The following is a 15,801-nucleotide window of genomic DNA, read 5'->3' as shown; positions in this document are numbered from 1 at the left end:
GTACAAGCGAGGACTTTGCACATTTTTCACGTCTTCTGCTTCAAAAAACGCAATGACTCTACATATAGTTTTGAATTAAAGAATCCCATCCAATTCACACTAATCAATTCCTAGATCTTCTATTCAAGCCATACAGTTCCGGTAAAAGCAATGAATGCTTTTGTTGAAAAAGTAAAGGAAAAATATATTAGGTATATTTATTTGAGGAATTTCGGGGGGAAATATCACAGTCTATTTCTCTATAATTATTTCCTACTGAAGAAACAACTGCAGTTAATAAGTAATTTTGCATTGCTCCAAGCGATAGTGTTTGATAAATGCAACTGCTGATCTAAATAAAGAAATAAGATACACCAGTACTTGAAATCTCAAACTGCCATGCATAGATATGACATCGCTGTACGTAAGCACAATGCAACGATACCACTAATGCTCTTCTCATGTCGCCATCTGTCACTGAACAAATTATTTCATCAGACTTCCTCGATATAACAACTTTTGAAAGAAGTTCGAAATTTTCCATTTTACCGACAAATTCAAAAGGTGTTATGCAATTTAACATATTGCTGTAAATTTTTATAAATATTTGTGTTGTTTACAGTTTATTTACAGTTTAGTTTTATATGAATTTTTAATTTGTTTTTCTTATCTTTATTTTTTATTTATTTATGCCCTTCTTTAAAACTTTTCTTTATATAATGGAGATATCTGGGATTTCCTGGATATTTTGGAATCTTCCGAAAAGCACGTTTTTAAAGACCTATGAGCGGTTTTCCAGGAAGGTTTCAGAAGCGCTCACTCACTCTTTTGAGCAATATTGAGAGAGAGAAAGCGATAGGTAGATAGATAGTTTTCATCTATATGAAGTTACTTGCAGCTTGAATTCAATGTTGTGAGTTCGCGATTGTTTTGTTAGCAAACTTTGCTAGATCATTGCTTTAGATTTTGCTCTGACATCAATTTTGATGACCTGAGATATTCCTCTCGTGTTAAAGAGAATTTCGCTTCATTTAGTTTTCTTTTTGGGGTTATTTATGGCTATGCTGTAAGACATATTATTTGTCTCAATAACATTTCCCGTCTTGTTATTAATTAGACTGTAAAATTATTTAAAGAGAACTCTACGAACCCTTATCCTGCATATAAATAGTGCTCTTACAAAATTTTACGATTAATTTTGTAGATATTCCGATTTTTATGAAATTAAAATTTCTTAAGCTCTCATCTCATCGTTACAACTTTCTGAATTTTGAAGATATCTCAAAATGGCGTTTTTTAAAGTGGGGTTTGTTTTAGAGAATAGAAAGTATCCAACAAATCTGATGATTAAGGAGTATGATTAATCTTTTGATAGTCGTTAACGAGCTCAATAAACACACCAAAACTAAATTTGCCGAATATCAAGAACCAGACACCCATTTCAGTGTTTTGTATATTGACCTCATTGGCCGATTACTCTTCTTCAAAATGGGAACGCATATTGTTTAATTTGCATCGCCCGATTTACTGGGTAGATCGGAGTCATCGCATTGCCATACATTGCTGCAGAAGTGGTAAGCAAAGCTTTTTTATGAGCATTGGTATGCAGATTTGACGTCCCATACAAAATTATTATGGATTAAGGAACAAAGTTTGAACCACTGCTGTTCAGGAATTTGATTGTAATATGTGGGTCTAAAGTTTTTCACACTACATCATACCATCCTCAATGCAATGGGAAAACTGAGGGTTTCATAGAACGTTGAAGGCTGCTATAAAAGTGCATCATAATGCTCAGTGGACGGAAACACTTGTCCAAATAGTATAAGAAACAAACATTAAAACTTCCTGGTGAATTTTTTGATCCACCCAATACCAAAGTTGACCCTGATACCTTTGCGAGTAAGTTGCTAAACTTCATGGATAACTTAAAATCGATAAGACATGAAGTGGTACCAAACAGATAATTTTTGTTCACCAGGGTCTAAAATCATGCTCTGATATTTTGGGAGAATAGACCGGGTGAAAACATCACCTCAGCAAACAATCTCGCAACCACCGAAGGGTTAAGAAAAGTTACACTTATGTTTGCAGCAAACTGCTTTAATGTCTTCAAGCAGTATGTTGTAAAAATAAGTGTAATTGTAACGAGTACAAAACATTTTCTTGTGCCTCGTTGCTCAAGTAATGAATCCATAAAGGTTATAAGCTGCATAAAATCAGTCATTCAAACTTCTTCCTGTAAGCATACAATATCTTACTGGAAGCAATTTTAGATGCAATGTTAATCATTATCACTAGTATAGTTTGTCAGCTTCCCTAGGATCGAGTCATATAGTTCTGAGACTTTACATTTACTAATAAGTGTGTTTTAAGCATATCACAAAAACATAAGCATCATTATAATAATTTCTGCAGTTTGTATGCAATACCAAAACTTCCCAAGAATCCAATCACATTCATCTTTATTGACAACGGGGTGAATAATTACAAAAAAGGAACAGGTTTAATATCACCAAAATACTTTAAAAAGAGTGTGTAAAAGTCCAGGAGCTTAGAAATATTACTTTGCATAATAATTGGATTATCAGCAATAAACAAAAAGTTTTTAAAACTATTAACAAAACATCAGGTCTATAATATTAACTGCTAAGATTTTGAAAGTTTATGCACCACCTTGCTGCTCAATGAGATTTACAGTATTTTAATACAACTTTAAAACATTATTTCCAACATTAAAGTTTAATTAATTTCGAGAAATGGTATATTGATTTTAAATGCACACTTTATCACAGTGTGCATTTAAAATCACACTGTGATAAAGTGTATCTTGAAAATTAAGTATCAAGATAAAATTTGTCTACAAATTAATTGTATTCCGGTGAGTGCAAAATATTCTATTGTCATTTGTAACTTTTCCTCTTCGTTTAAGAATTTAATTTTATCAACGCTACCGAAAACCAGACCTTCTTAAATTTACATTCAGATATACAAACGACATTATTGCCATAAATAATTGGAATGAAATTAAAAAACAAGACATCTATCCAAAATGCCAATCAAATTAGTGATACGAAACCAGATTATTTAGACCTAAATATTTACAATCTCAACAAAATATAATTATTTGCCAAAACAAGACTCTTTAATCTCATTATCATTAATCAAACCAAAAGAATTAAAAATCTATCTAGTGACAGTCGGGGTTTTCAAAATAACTTAGATTATTAATTAAAATAATAAAATATAACAAAATTACACATAAATGTATTAAACAACCGCTTTGCTTAATTCCAATTGTCAACTTAAAAATGTTTTTTCAACTTTAAACTATTTGTTTATTATGATAGTTTACAACTAACACGTTACATCAAGATAGACTGGATGTATTTACACAGTTGAATTAAACATTCTTATCAAAATCATTGCAACTGTTTTAATGTTAATTGGGCAACTTAATTATCTGTTTCTATTATTAACAAAATGGGTCCACTTCAGTTCAGTTTCAAGAGAGTCTTGCTTAAATAAAACCAGTATTCTGTAACAAATGGTATCTTATTTCGTTTTCTTGCATTTAATTCTTTTAAATTAATTTACAGCTTCACAACTAAATTATAACTTCTGGCTGAACACTTCGATTAAAAAGTTATAGTTTAACTATTTTTTTTTTCTTATCGCATTAAACTTGCTTACTCGACTCAGTTTTTCATAAAGCATTAAATTTACATACTATATTTAAGAAACATCCTTGAAAATTAAATACTATCACTCCTTCTGGATAGCCGCATATTTAAAGTATCCCCTGCCGCACAGACACTATACATTTACAAACATCCATGTCTTCTTAGAGATTCGAACATCGGACCATCAGTACTGTAGACAGCGTCGCTAACCATTATCCCGGTTGGGCGTCTTTCAAGCATTAATTGCATTGTTGGTTCTTTTCTCTTGCAGTATTGATCTCATTTCTGGAGTTGTACTTTTATTCACAGTGGTTTATTTCTTGAGCAGAAAATTTTGTTTTTTAGTTTGATATTAGCATCCACTAGTTTAAATATCTATTGGATTTAAAGGTTTTTTATAGTTTGAATATTATCACCAGTTGCTGAAGCTTACAGCGCAAAACTGGATATTGGTTTTAGAACTTATTCTTTTGTATTGTATTTTTATTATATATATATACACTGCTGGCCATTAAAATTGCAACACCAGGAAGGAATGATCTGACGAATGTCAAAATCACATGAAAGAAAGAAGAAGTTGGGATATGCAAATGATTAGTATTTCAGAGCATTTAGACGGCGCAGGAGGGAGAAACGTCACCTGACGCACTGCACAAAAGAAAATTTGTGTACTGGATTTCTCATTCGGAAAATGCTTTGTAAGGTTGGAGTTACTCAGAATATCGTGTTATTATGCCTCGAATAAGAAAAGGAAATGCTTATCAGCAAGTTTCGAATTTCGATAGATCGTTGCCTATCGAAATTGTTTGTTCCGATATCGCCGGTCACACTGGTCGTCATCAACTACTGTCACGCGAATAAGGAATCAATGGATTGCTGAGAGTCATACGGAACGGCATGCAGGATCTCAATGCCCTCCCATCATTAACGCCAGAAAGGACAGACATATTGTGAGATCAGCCCTGAAAAACCGTACGATTACATCACGGACCATTAGTCAGGAAATGGGCATGTTTGCAGCAAGCTCCGTATCAGCTCGTAAGGTGCGTCGACGTTTGCAGCAGCTTGGACTATTACTAGGGTGACCATTACTTCGGCTTCCCTTGACAATGCAGCATAAAGAGAGACGACGACCCTGGTGAGCCAGATGACAAAGCTGGGTACAGGAGTTGCACAATGACGTCTTTTTTAACGAGTTTCGGATTTACGTGCCGGTTCTGATGCCCGTATACGTGTCTGGAGTGTCCGAGTAGACCGCACGTCGCCTGCTTGCATTTGATATCGATATAGGGGCTCTGCACCTGGTGTGATGGTTTAGGCAGCCATTGGGTACACGACACGCACTCTAGTTCGGATCGCCGGCAATTTGAACGCAGATGGGTACATTACTGACATTTTACATCCAGCGGTTGTGCCCTATCTTCGAGGCCTGCCAAACGCTATGTTCCAACAAGATAATGCAAGACCACATGTTGCACGTTGTGTCCTGACCTTCCTCTATATACAGGGTATTCGATTGCTGCTCTGTCCTGCGTGGTCTCTAGATCTGTCACCCATTAAAAACATCTGGACACGGGTTGCAGAGAGACTGGCCCGCCACCCCTCTCCAGCTAATACGGTTGATGAAGTGTGGTATATACTTGAAGCAGCATGGAATGAGTTGCCAATTTCTGTCATCCAAGCCCCGTTTAACTCCATGCCTAATCGGGTAAGGGCCGTTTTAGTTCCCAGAGGTGGCAGCTGTTTCTACTAATTTCGCACCCCTGCAAACCTCCAAAATGCTTAACATTTTAATCATTTTGTTTTCATGCCATACTGTTTACATGCAACAAATATCTTTTTTGTATCTGCTTTCCTTCACAGTGTTGCAATTTTAATGGCCAGTTTGATCCCTCACTGTAAAAAGACACTGAAGGTGCAGAAACTCACTTTATTTACTATTCTGCTACGTTTCAAACAAATATGGCTGCTAAGTTAGGTTAAGCCACACTTAAACAACTTTTAAACTATTGTTAATTCTACAACTATTGCATTTGTATATTTCTAAAATAGTTAAAACCTTTTGACTGCTGTATTATATATGTTTCATTTTTGATTATATATTATGTATATATATATACATATATATATATATATATAATTGTAAATTTCTACAGGTATTTAAATCTTTTGACTGCAGTTCTGTTTTTGTGTACTGTTGCAATATTATGTATTGTTTTATTTATTTTTCCGTTTAGTTTTTCCAATTTTTGCATTTAGGGTAATAGCAGTTTTAAATAGCTTGAGGATTTATTTTTTGTGTAACTGAATTTGTAGCTTTGTATGTATGTAAGTATTAATTTCTTGTATAAAATTAATTGTATCTTAAAATTACGAAACACGCAAAGCTTAAATTATTAAAACAGCCCAACCAGAAGAATGAAATGTACCAACCTGCTCCTGGTGGACTCTAGCGAGATTTGTTTGCTCCAAATTGGCTACTTTTGGCGCTTTCTCCCGACTTTGGTAATTTTGGAAAGCAATTTGAAACGCATTTTCAAAGCTCTCGCAGCGATTTTTGCCGAAGTTTCCGGAAGCTCTTGCAACGCCACATTAACACGTTTCTGAATGCCGTGATATTTTGTTGTTAATCAAGTGTGGGAGACTTCGAAGCAAAGAAAATTTATTTGAATTACGGATTAGGTTACTTTTGCGAGTGATACTGGAACTTTATGATATATATCTGGCGCTAAAGGAGGATTTATCTAACGTCTCCCTTCTCCTTTATTTGTTTCCATCTATTTATTTTGCTGTATGAATTTACTAATTAAAGAAAATGGTAATTTCTCCTTGATCGTTTGGAATGATTATTTAAAGAGACCTTCATGAGTTCGTAACTCACATCAGTATATACTGAACAGTATATCTCGACAGCAACTCAGTGATGATAGACTCTCAGACTCTCAGCTCCGTATCAAGGCGATAAGAACAGAGATAAGTCTCTGGGAAAATTCAAAACTCAGCTTCAAACTGAAATAGGCATAATAAGCTAAAACAGCGGAATACTGGTAATTTCATCCTGGTTGCTATTTCAAGCTCAGCATGAAGAATCTGAGTTATTTTTCCCTTGTAACGGTACTTAAAAAGCATGTTTCGTAATGTTTTGAGTCAAATTAAATCTTTATATTTCTTCTTTATCATAGAGAATTTTAGTAATTATTTATTTGCCAGACAAACTCGTTTACAATGAAAATTTTGCTAATATTATTTTACTTTATATTCCAATGCCACATCGTCAGAAGAAATATCTAACTATTATAGCAGAAAACATTATATGCAGTTTTTTGACATTCTATCAATAAATAGCTCACTCTTATTCATTGACTAATTAATTCATTTGTAGTACAAAGTCGTAAATTTACTAGTAATTTGTAGTAGTAATTTGATCACTAAATATCACTACATAATTACCAGTTACCATTATTCTGAATTTTAATTTTATTATTTTTAATTTCTCTTGTTTCAAGTCATAATATACTAATTTGCTGTAAAAACGTTTCTTTAAGCAACAGTTCCACTCAAATAAAAATTTGAAAATTATGAATTATCATATTAAATCTGGAAAAGGTTGAATTTAAGTCTTTTTGTAGCTAACCAGTAGCTGGATGGTTTTAAGCTGCAAAAAATTAATAGTTCGATTTTGTGCTGTTGAAGTGAGAGTTTACTGCATGTATTTTTGTGGCTTTCTTCCTTTCCAAGGCCCACTAATAACCGAACTGTAAAGTTGTTGAACACTTGTGATTAGACAGTGGTTCAAAATCCCGCAAAAGGCTGGCTGCATGGAGTTTTCATGGTTTTCTTCCTGTGTAATGTCAATTTGAGCTGGTTTTCCTCAGAAGCCCTTCACGAAGACATCCCTTCCCTTAGACAGATAGCCTTAGTATGCTTTGTCCTAATCGAATAAATCCAAATCTTCCTGTATTATAAAGTTAACAGTATGTTTCTTTCAAAACTTCTTTCATGAAGGTATCCTTGTCCGGCATGTACTATGGCATATGCCAATCCAATGAATTCTGTTGAGAACACCAGCAGGCAAACTTTTAATTCAATTCCACATGCGTATAACTAGTGGAGAATTGTTAGAGAAGCTGAGCTCCATTTTTTCCCTTTGACTTCAGATTTATAAATGCTCACAATGAAGCATAGAAATAATAATACTTTTCCCCTTTCTTTATTTTATTTCTTGTATTCATTCATTTATTTTTTTTGGGGGGAGGATACTTAATTTCTGAGCTATTCCTGTTTGAAGAAATTAATTCGCAATTTCTACTTCAGGCATTGTATCGCGTTTGATGGTAGAGTAAATGGGGGCTGACGACTAGTCCAAGCTCCAAGGTACGAGTTCAAATCCCACGTGAGGTTTGGTTGTTTGCGTGTGTTCTTCCCCTTCTTGAAGATGCATTATCTGGTTACCTCTTATGGTGCACCCTGGCGAACGCTGTCTGTGATGACCGATGGGTTGAGTCATTCCTGAAAAATGCTTCAGTGTTAGTTTATTTCAATATAGCAAAGCCCCGAGGGCTATCTGCCTCCGTGCAGTGGCTCGTATTCACGTTACATGTGGAGAAAACCACTAAAGCTAAACATGTAGCCAGCCTCTTCGCTTGGGTTCAAACCGAAACCAGATCAAACTACCAGTATTCACCAGTCTTAACAATTCGTCTACTGATGAGGCCTCAAGAAGTGACTGACTGTTGAGGGGGGAGGAACTTTGAGCATTCTTGAGGACAAATTCACAACCATAATGCATTTCGTGGGAAATAATAAAATGAAAGTTGTTTTTTATCTTCACATTCATTTACGAATATTTTATCACAGATGTAAACTCCTAGCACTGAAAAATTCTATAAAATGATTTTAACATTTAATTATATAACGTAATAGTAAACATGATCACTTACTCAGAATCACTAAGTTCAGCAGTTGCTAACGGCGGTATACCAGTAACATTAATATATACATGAGATAGATCATCGGAAAACTTATTGTCATCAGAGAGGGTGCTTTTGTCTTCCGAATTGAAGTTTGTCATAGGCAGTTCCCCTTCACTTGGAGTATCATCTTAGAGAAAAAGAAAGGGGGGGCGGAGATTTTAAGTCGTTAGTAATCATAAAGTTATTAATAAGAATATGTAACAATTCACTCGTATAGAGAAATGTAAAATATTATTTATCTTACCAATCAGCTTAGGTGAAGATGGATCGAAAAATGACACAGTATTTGGCACAGACTGAGAATTGATATTCTCCTTACTATGAGTTATTGTGTTTTTAGAAGAATTAGGTACACTTGCATTTTCTCGTGTGGGATTTGAGCTATTTTCTTTACACATATAACTAGATGAAATATTGTTTGGAATACAATTTGTTTCATTTCTCAGTTTTATGTCTTTGTCAACATCATCACAATGTTGCATCTTTAATTTTTTACACTTTTCTTGAGTACTGTACACAAATTCGTCACTCCCTTTTGAACCTGAAAGGCGCTCTTTTGAGGCACTTTTACACCTCGTGTTTTCACTATGGCTGCTTTTGTGTGGAGATGTAAGGCTCAAATCTTGCTGAGATGAAATATTACTATCAGTATGGACATCTTTAGAAGAATTTTGAGACCTACAGTAAGAACATATTCCTGTTTTTAAATCCGATTTCATGCTGGGTATAGCTAAATGAGAATTGAATCCAAGACTTTTACTATCTGTTAGAAGCAGTGACTTGTCTACTCTGCTAATTCCCATTTTTGGAGGTGGATATTCAAGGCGATTAGAACATACAGGTGCTGATAATGGAGATGATTTTTGGCTGTCAATGCTTCCCCAGCTTAGACTTTGATCTTGGGAATTTAGACCCATCTTTAAAGATAAAGATGTCTTGCTCAAAGATGATCTTGATCCTGGCAGTCGAGGGTACGAAAAGACATTAATACCCATTTTTGGACCAGGAGAAGACGCAGCACATTCTAAAAAGGAAACCAAATACATGGTATAAGAGGAAAATGTACAAAAGTTAACAAATGGCTACATTGCAGACAAATATATGCACTAATCACAGAAACAGAATTGAAATATTTGTTAAATTGGATTAATCAATACATACATAAAATGTAAATATATAAGAATTTCTAAAATAATTTATTTAGTCTGAAGGCATTTTATAATAAATATTGTCTGCTATTATGTGCGCAATTTAATACTTTTATCAGATAACTAAACGTTTACAGAAAACTAAGACTGTGATTAAACTCAATGAGCATTGATAGTTCATCACAAATTTGGCTCCTAGTTGCTGAAAGGGTTGAATGGGGGAGAGTTTTGCAATTTTCTTAAAGTGTAATTCATATGGGTGTTTATGCCCCCTTAAGTTACCCTCTAAGAAGGCATCGTTTCCCCGAAGCAGATACGGAGATGGACCATGTAACTGAAAACCTTGGTGAATATAACATTCCAAATTTCAAGCCAGCATACTCATTTCCACTTGAGCTTTAGGCACATAAGCTTGTGTTGTAACATCGTGTCTTTTTTGCTATTATACAAGTTGCTTGATCTTAGTAGGTAGTAAATCTCAGACAGACGTGAAGAGTAACAACACAGGGAAAGGCTGTAAATAGCTTTTATTCTCAAATACTTTAATAAAAATGCATGTACTTTGTGCTCACAAAATACCGACTACTTGCGGTGAGAACTTATGGTAAATTTAGCAATAAATTCGAAAAAGGTAAAGAGTATTGCTAGACTACACAATTTACTTAAATCTAACTAGCTGACTCAACAACCTACACCGGAGATAGACTTAATAAACGGCCAGAGTGCGTAGCCACAACTAAAATTAACAGCTAGAAGACAGAATATCAACGTGCGCTTACCAGCAAAATCACGCTTTGTCTAACTTTCTCTTTTCGCCTGTTTGAATATTCTCTTCACTTGACTTAATTTGCATCCTGGCAAGAAAATGCAAGAGGAATAAGAAATTCAGAAAAGATACCAAAATTTAAAATAACTGGTTATTCAACTAAGGGAAAACCTATGTCATGTATTGACTTCTAACAATGGCTCGTATTCACGTTACACATCCGGAAAGCCTCGAAAATTTGATTTCAGTCAGACTATTCACCAAGATTTGAGCCAGGGGAGAAATACCAGTGTTAAGCGATTTTACCACTAGGCCACTATTGGGCTTCGTAACCGGACAAAATTTATTGCTCAAAGTAGATGAAGTTGTTGATGCTTAGCTAATGTATTCATAATTGTGAGAACGAGTCTTTTTCATGTATGGAAAGCACTGTATCCATAGCCACCTCCTTATTCCTAGAAATGTGAAGAATTTTCTCCAATTGAAGTTGTAGCCCAGATTTCAATTTTAACTAATTTTTTAAGTATGTCCCCTGTGACCTCATATCTTAATATATAACATGTTAAGTATACACAATCGTCTTTTGATTTTGTTTTAATATAATTATAGTATCCAGGAAATGTTTTGTTGTGATTTTATATTGAGAAAAAAAATTTTTAAACTTTTAGCTAACTTTTACTTCTTTTGTTAGTATTTTATGCCTGTATAGGTGTTTTAGAAACATAACAGGGTAAAAAAATTACTCTTAAATGATTGGTTGTAGGTTGACGGCTCCATTTTACGAAACGAATTAAAAAAAACCTAAACCTTAAAACTACAACAGTTTTAATCACGTGATATTTTTCAGAAAACAATTATATATCATAATCTACATCTAATTTGATAAACTGATACACTCATTTAACTGTAAACTTAGGTTTGTGACTAAATATTCAGGAAACATTTAATAAATATTTAATGGGCTACTATTTCAAGAAATATTGAATGGTCCTATCTTTTACACAATTGCATAAAATATTACTTTTTCATGATAACAGGATCACTGAATTCTGTTTCGTACAAATTAAACAATATTTGAGCTGGTTGTATCAATAAATGGAACCAACGGGAAAACCTAAGATAGTCTTAATATCAAAACAAAATTCTATAATTGTCAGTCACTTCCTTAATATACTGGCTCGTTTGGTGCTATGTAATAATGGCTTCATGCGTTTATGTTCGCAAGCATTTTAAATCCTCTAGCAAATCAAGTTTTTAGTAACAAGACTTTAAATTTGGAAACAGTATGGACAACACTGCGAAGAGAGAATGTGCAACAACGCCGCATTAACTATTTAAAACTTCGTGGCGTCTGAGTCAGAATGTTAAACTGGAAAGTTTTGTACGACTCACACAGAATACTTACGCTGGAAATCGTCATTTTCCAATAGAGGGCCATAATATTTCCCTTGTTTATAGAAAATGTTTACATCTGCTGTTGATTCGTCAAGATTTGAAGAGGAGCATGGAAATTCAGAGGTTTTTGTTTCAACATCTGGTATACACTGACTAGTTGATGTTTTTGCTGTTGACCTACTTGTGGCAGACGAAGTTGAAATTCCAATATTTCTTCGGTACGTCTCAGATGGAGGATGATAAGCTGATGAATTCTGTAAATAAAAATGATTTAGTAGTCTGCTTACAACCGAACAACAATGATAAAATAATATTTAATTTCACCATTATTAAATCAGTACAGGTAGCATAGCTGGAAAACTTAGAGCACTGAGTTTCGTATAATGTGCAAAGCATATTAGAGTGTAGAACATAATTAATTAATTAGCTAAAGACTGAGATGAAAAATTTAAACTAAGCTGCTGGAGATCTAACGTTTTTATACACCATATTTAGAAGATAACAAATGTTTAACAAAAGCAGCTTGAAGCTGACGAAATTTTCTTAAGGAAATCAGAAAACTGTAATATAAAATGCAAGAAGAGAAAACCTCTATTAATAAGTTCACATTTCATTTAAGTTTATATAAAACTGCAGCTTTATAGGCGGCGAATCAACAGTTTATGTCGCTGAGAATATAATGGAACATAATTGCAAAACATTTCTCTGCAAGAATGCATAATCTTCCTACTACATATAAGTTTACATAGATACATTACCTACATATAAGTTTTTTTCATAATAGTAGTTTTGAATCCTGGCCTATTTCTAATAGTATATGCAGCACATTAATTGCAATGAATACAGTTTGCAGAGAGCGTAGAATACAGTCATAACATTTCTATGTTGCAGAAGTAAGAAACGATTATTCATTTTTGTGATATCCTTATTTATTCCTCTCTCGAAGAGCGGTTCCTTATTCCATAAGACTATGTGGAGAGTATTATTGTACAGCACATATCTTTCTGTCGTGTCAATCCAATTTAAAACCAGTGAACAGATGGTTTTTCTTTCTTCCACGCCAATTCAATTTAAAACCAATAAAGAAATGTTCTAGTTCATGCGCTTTACAGCCGCATCTTACAGCATATTCGCATTCAGTTGTACTCTGCTTGTGTGCATATTTCCCATTCCATAACAAAGAAAACCTTTTCAGCTAATGAAACATAAAATCGACAAAAGGTCACTGGATTTGCTTCAATATTTTACTAGCATCAGTGAAACATTTCTAAACAGTGCTTATACAAATAAAAGAAGAATTTTGTGTTTTCCTTTCTTGCGTTATATAAGAAGTCGTTGATCATCTAGTTCTATGCTGAACTTTAAATCATTTGTGAACAGCACAATATCCTGGCAACTATATTCTATAACCTTCTGTCTTAAACCTGTGCCTTGTTCACTTTCTAATATTAAGCATAGCAATTATCGCTGGGCATTTTCATATCTAATTTCATAAATTATCGCATCTGCTGTAATTTCATAAAGATGACGGTAAATTGTTTAAGTCAATTCAAAGTTCCGCTATTCCCCCAACGTTCTTTGAAGTTCTGTGGCATTCTATCAACAGTTTCCACCAGCCTTTGCAAAAGATAGCGATCCCTCTTTGACTATGAAATTTTCGTCTGCTCTTTTGTTATGATATTGAAATTTTAATCTGCTAGACACTTTGTGATACTCTGCTATCTGCAACAGCCTATTCAATTTGACAGCATTCAAACTTCATGTTGTTCACCAAGCTATAGGATCTGCTTAACTGGCCGAAAGCTACATGATTTAATGTTCCAATAAAATAGTTAAGTAATGCACTTTTGATAAAACTTGAATTGCTGATTTGAAATTCATTTACTACCAGTTATGATTGTACATAACTGAACGTTCCGAAAAAATAGCTACACAATTTTGATAAAACTTAGATTGCTAATTTCAAAACATTTACTATCAATTTATTTACCATCAATTTATGATTACTTATAAAAAAAAGAGCATCTGTTTACTCACTGGCATTTTTGCAGGGATTATAAATCATTTAACGCCTGTTATTAAACAAACGTCTAAAATTAGTATTTATAACAGTAGTAACCTCAATATATATTTACTTGTAATACGATTTATATAATGCGCATTTCCTAATTTTATTGAGGAATAATATGTTGACAAGTAGATAAGATAAATTATGATACGGTTAAGAAAAAGTCTGCGTTTTTTTTTTTTTTTTTTTTTTTTTTTTTTTTTTTTTTTTTTTTGTCCTGTGTTTAAAAAAAACATTGTAAATTACGAAATAAAAGTTTTTCTCTTAACCGTGAAGAATTCAAACCTGCTCCAGAAGGGCAGAATCACTTATGAATGCATTCGTATATTTGCACTAAATAGCATTTACAGTTTCGAATAAAGTATGTAAAATCATTAGGTTTTTGTGATCAAGAATTTTGAAAAATCAACCGTGCCTTTGCCAAGAATTCAACGTGAGAGTTTCCAATCGATAGCCGGATATGTTGGTTGTTACACAAGAACATCGTACGACTTTTAATTCCTCACATTCCTCCGCCCCAATTAAAAAGAGATTCGGGTATGAAACGGAATTCACCAAGAGAAATCAAGATTTTGATGTTTTATCATTTACGACATTTTAGCTTGGACACCAATGAAAATGAATTTTTGTTTGTTTGTTTGTTTGTTTTTGTATGCGTATATATCTGTGTGTGTGAACCGAAATTTTCGAAAACAAAATGAAATTCGGCTTTGCTGGTAATTTAGTCCAAAGCCCAAGGATGACTGCTGGAGTTGTTGTGTTGACCATTAGAAATTCGCGGATCAAAATCAAAATTTGAAACTATTTAGCAGACATCTGTGCCAGATTAAGAAACGTTAATGCGTACCAGATTTAAAATATGTATTGTTACGAATTTTTTATTAAGTTAGATATTTTTAGCAGAATTATAATTAAAATTGTTCTATTTTCCCGTGCAGTGCAGAGCGTGACAAATTTTAGGAGAAAGCTACGCCGGAAAAGTAAAAATACAAAAGCACGTGCATTTAACATTGAATAAAATTTATTTCGGTAATTTACATTTAATTTAAATAAATGTAATTGACTACTATGTTAGCTGTAACCATAATTCTACTTTTTTGACTTTCCAGAAATTGCCAGAACTATCTCGCGCGGCCGATTTAAAAAGCTATAAAAAGCCACAGATAGAACATTTCAGCTCAGTTGTTTAGTTAGCTGCTGTTATTGTTGATCGGATTCGCTTTCTCTGCGCTATGGATTGAGTTTTACTTAACGTTTGAGTAGTTTAAAGTATAGCTACTGATTATATTGCGTGATATTATACGAATAACTCTGAGGAAAAATCCAGCGTTTCGTCATATTTCTTGTGATATGAATAGATTTTTTTAACTTTTTATCCGACTTGGGAATTCAATCTCTTACGAACCCGTACGCACGCAACAGTATTATTAAAATTAATGTAAAATACATTACTTTTAAAATTATATATTTGTTTATAATACATTAAAAATGAGTAGACAATGTTTCGAAAAATTGAACGGTTTAAAGTTGGTTGATATTAGACTACAATATTTATTTGAGGAAAAAAGTTGTTAGAGGATATTCTCAGAGGAAACTGAAGCTTGTGACTGGATTAAATACATTTCAGAATTACAATAATTAAAATAACATCTCAAAAAATGAGACAGAACAATTAATTGATATATAAACAACATGGGTATCAAAAACTGAATACTAGTGAGATCCTTGATTTTACATCCCAGATTCACGTAAATATTTTTAAATTATTAATAAAACTAAAGTTTCTAAT

At 33.5% G+C, this 15,801-nt stretch overlaps 1 protein-coding gene across 1 annotated transcript in view; it reads right to left on the bottom strand.

Moving 5' to 3' along the window:
• LOC118198304 (protocadherin-like wing polarity protein stan) overlaps nt 1–15,801 on the bottom strand; it is a 187,121-nt gene that overhangs the window by 16,997 nt on the left and 154,323 nt on the right. The window contains exons 32-34 of the mRNA XM_085807976.1: nt 11,955–12,198; nt 8,880–9,659; nt 8,603–8,762 (exon numbers count right to left, since the gene is read on the bottom strand). Of these exons, the coding sequence (XP_085664102.1) occupies nt 8,603–8,762; nt 8,880–9,659; nt 11,955–12,198 (1,184 nt within the window). The remainder of the gene's footprint in view (nt 1–8,602; nt 8,763–8,879; nt 9,660–11,954; nt 12,199–15,801) is intronic.

This window comes from Stegodyphus dumicola, chromosome X1 (assembly GCF_044657685.1).
Source record: "Stegodyphus dumicola isolate Sdum_Otavi_A_Nest chromosome X1, ASM4465768v1".
Classification (NCBI taxonomy): domain Eukaryota; kingdom Metazoa; phylum Arthropoda; class Arachnida; order Araneae; family Eresidae; genus Stegodyphus; species Stegodyphus dumicola.
The sequence above is the reverse complement of the archived record's forward strand: the minus strand, read 5'-3'. Positions and strand labels throughout refer to the sequence as shown.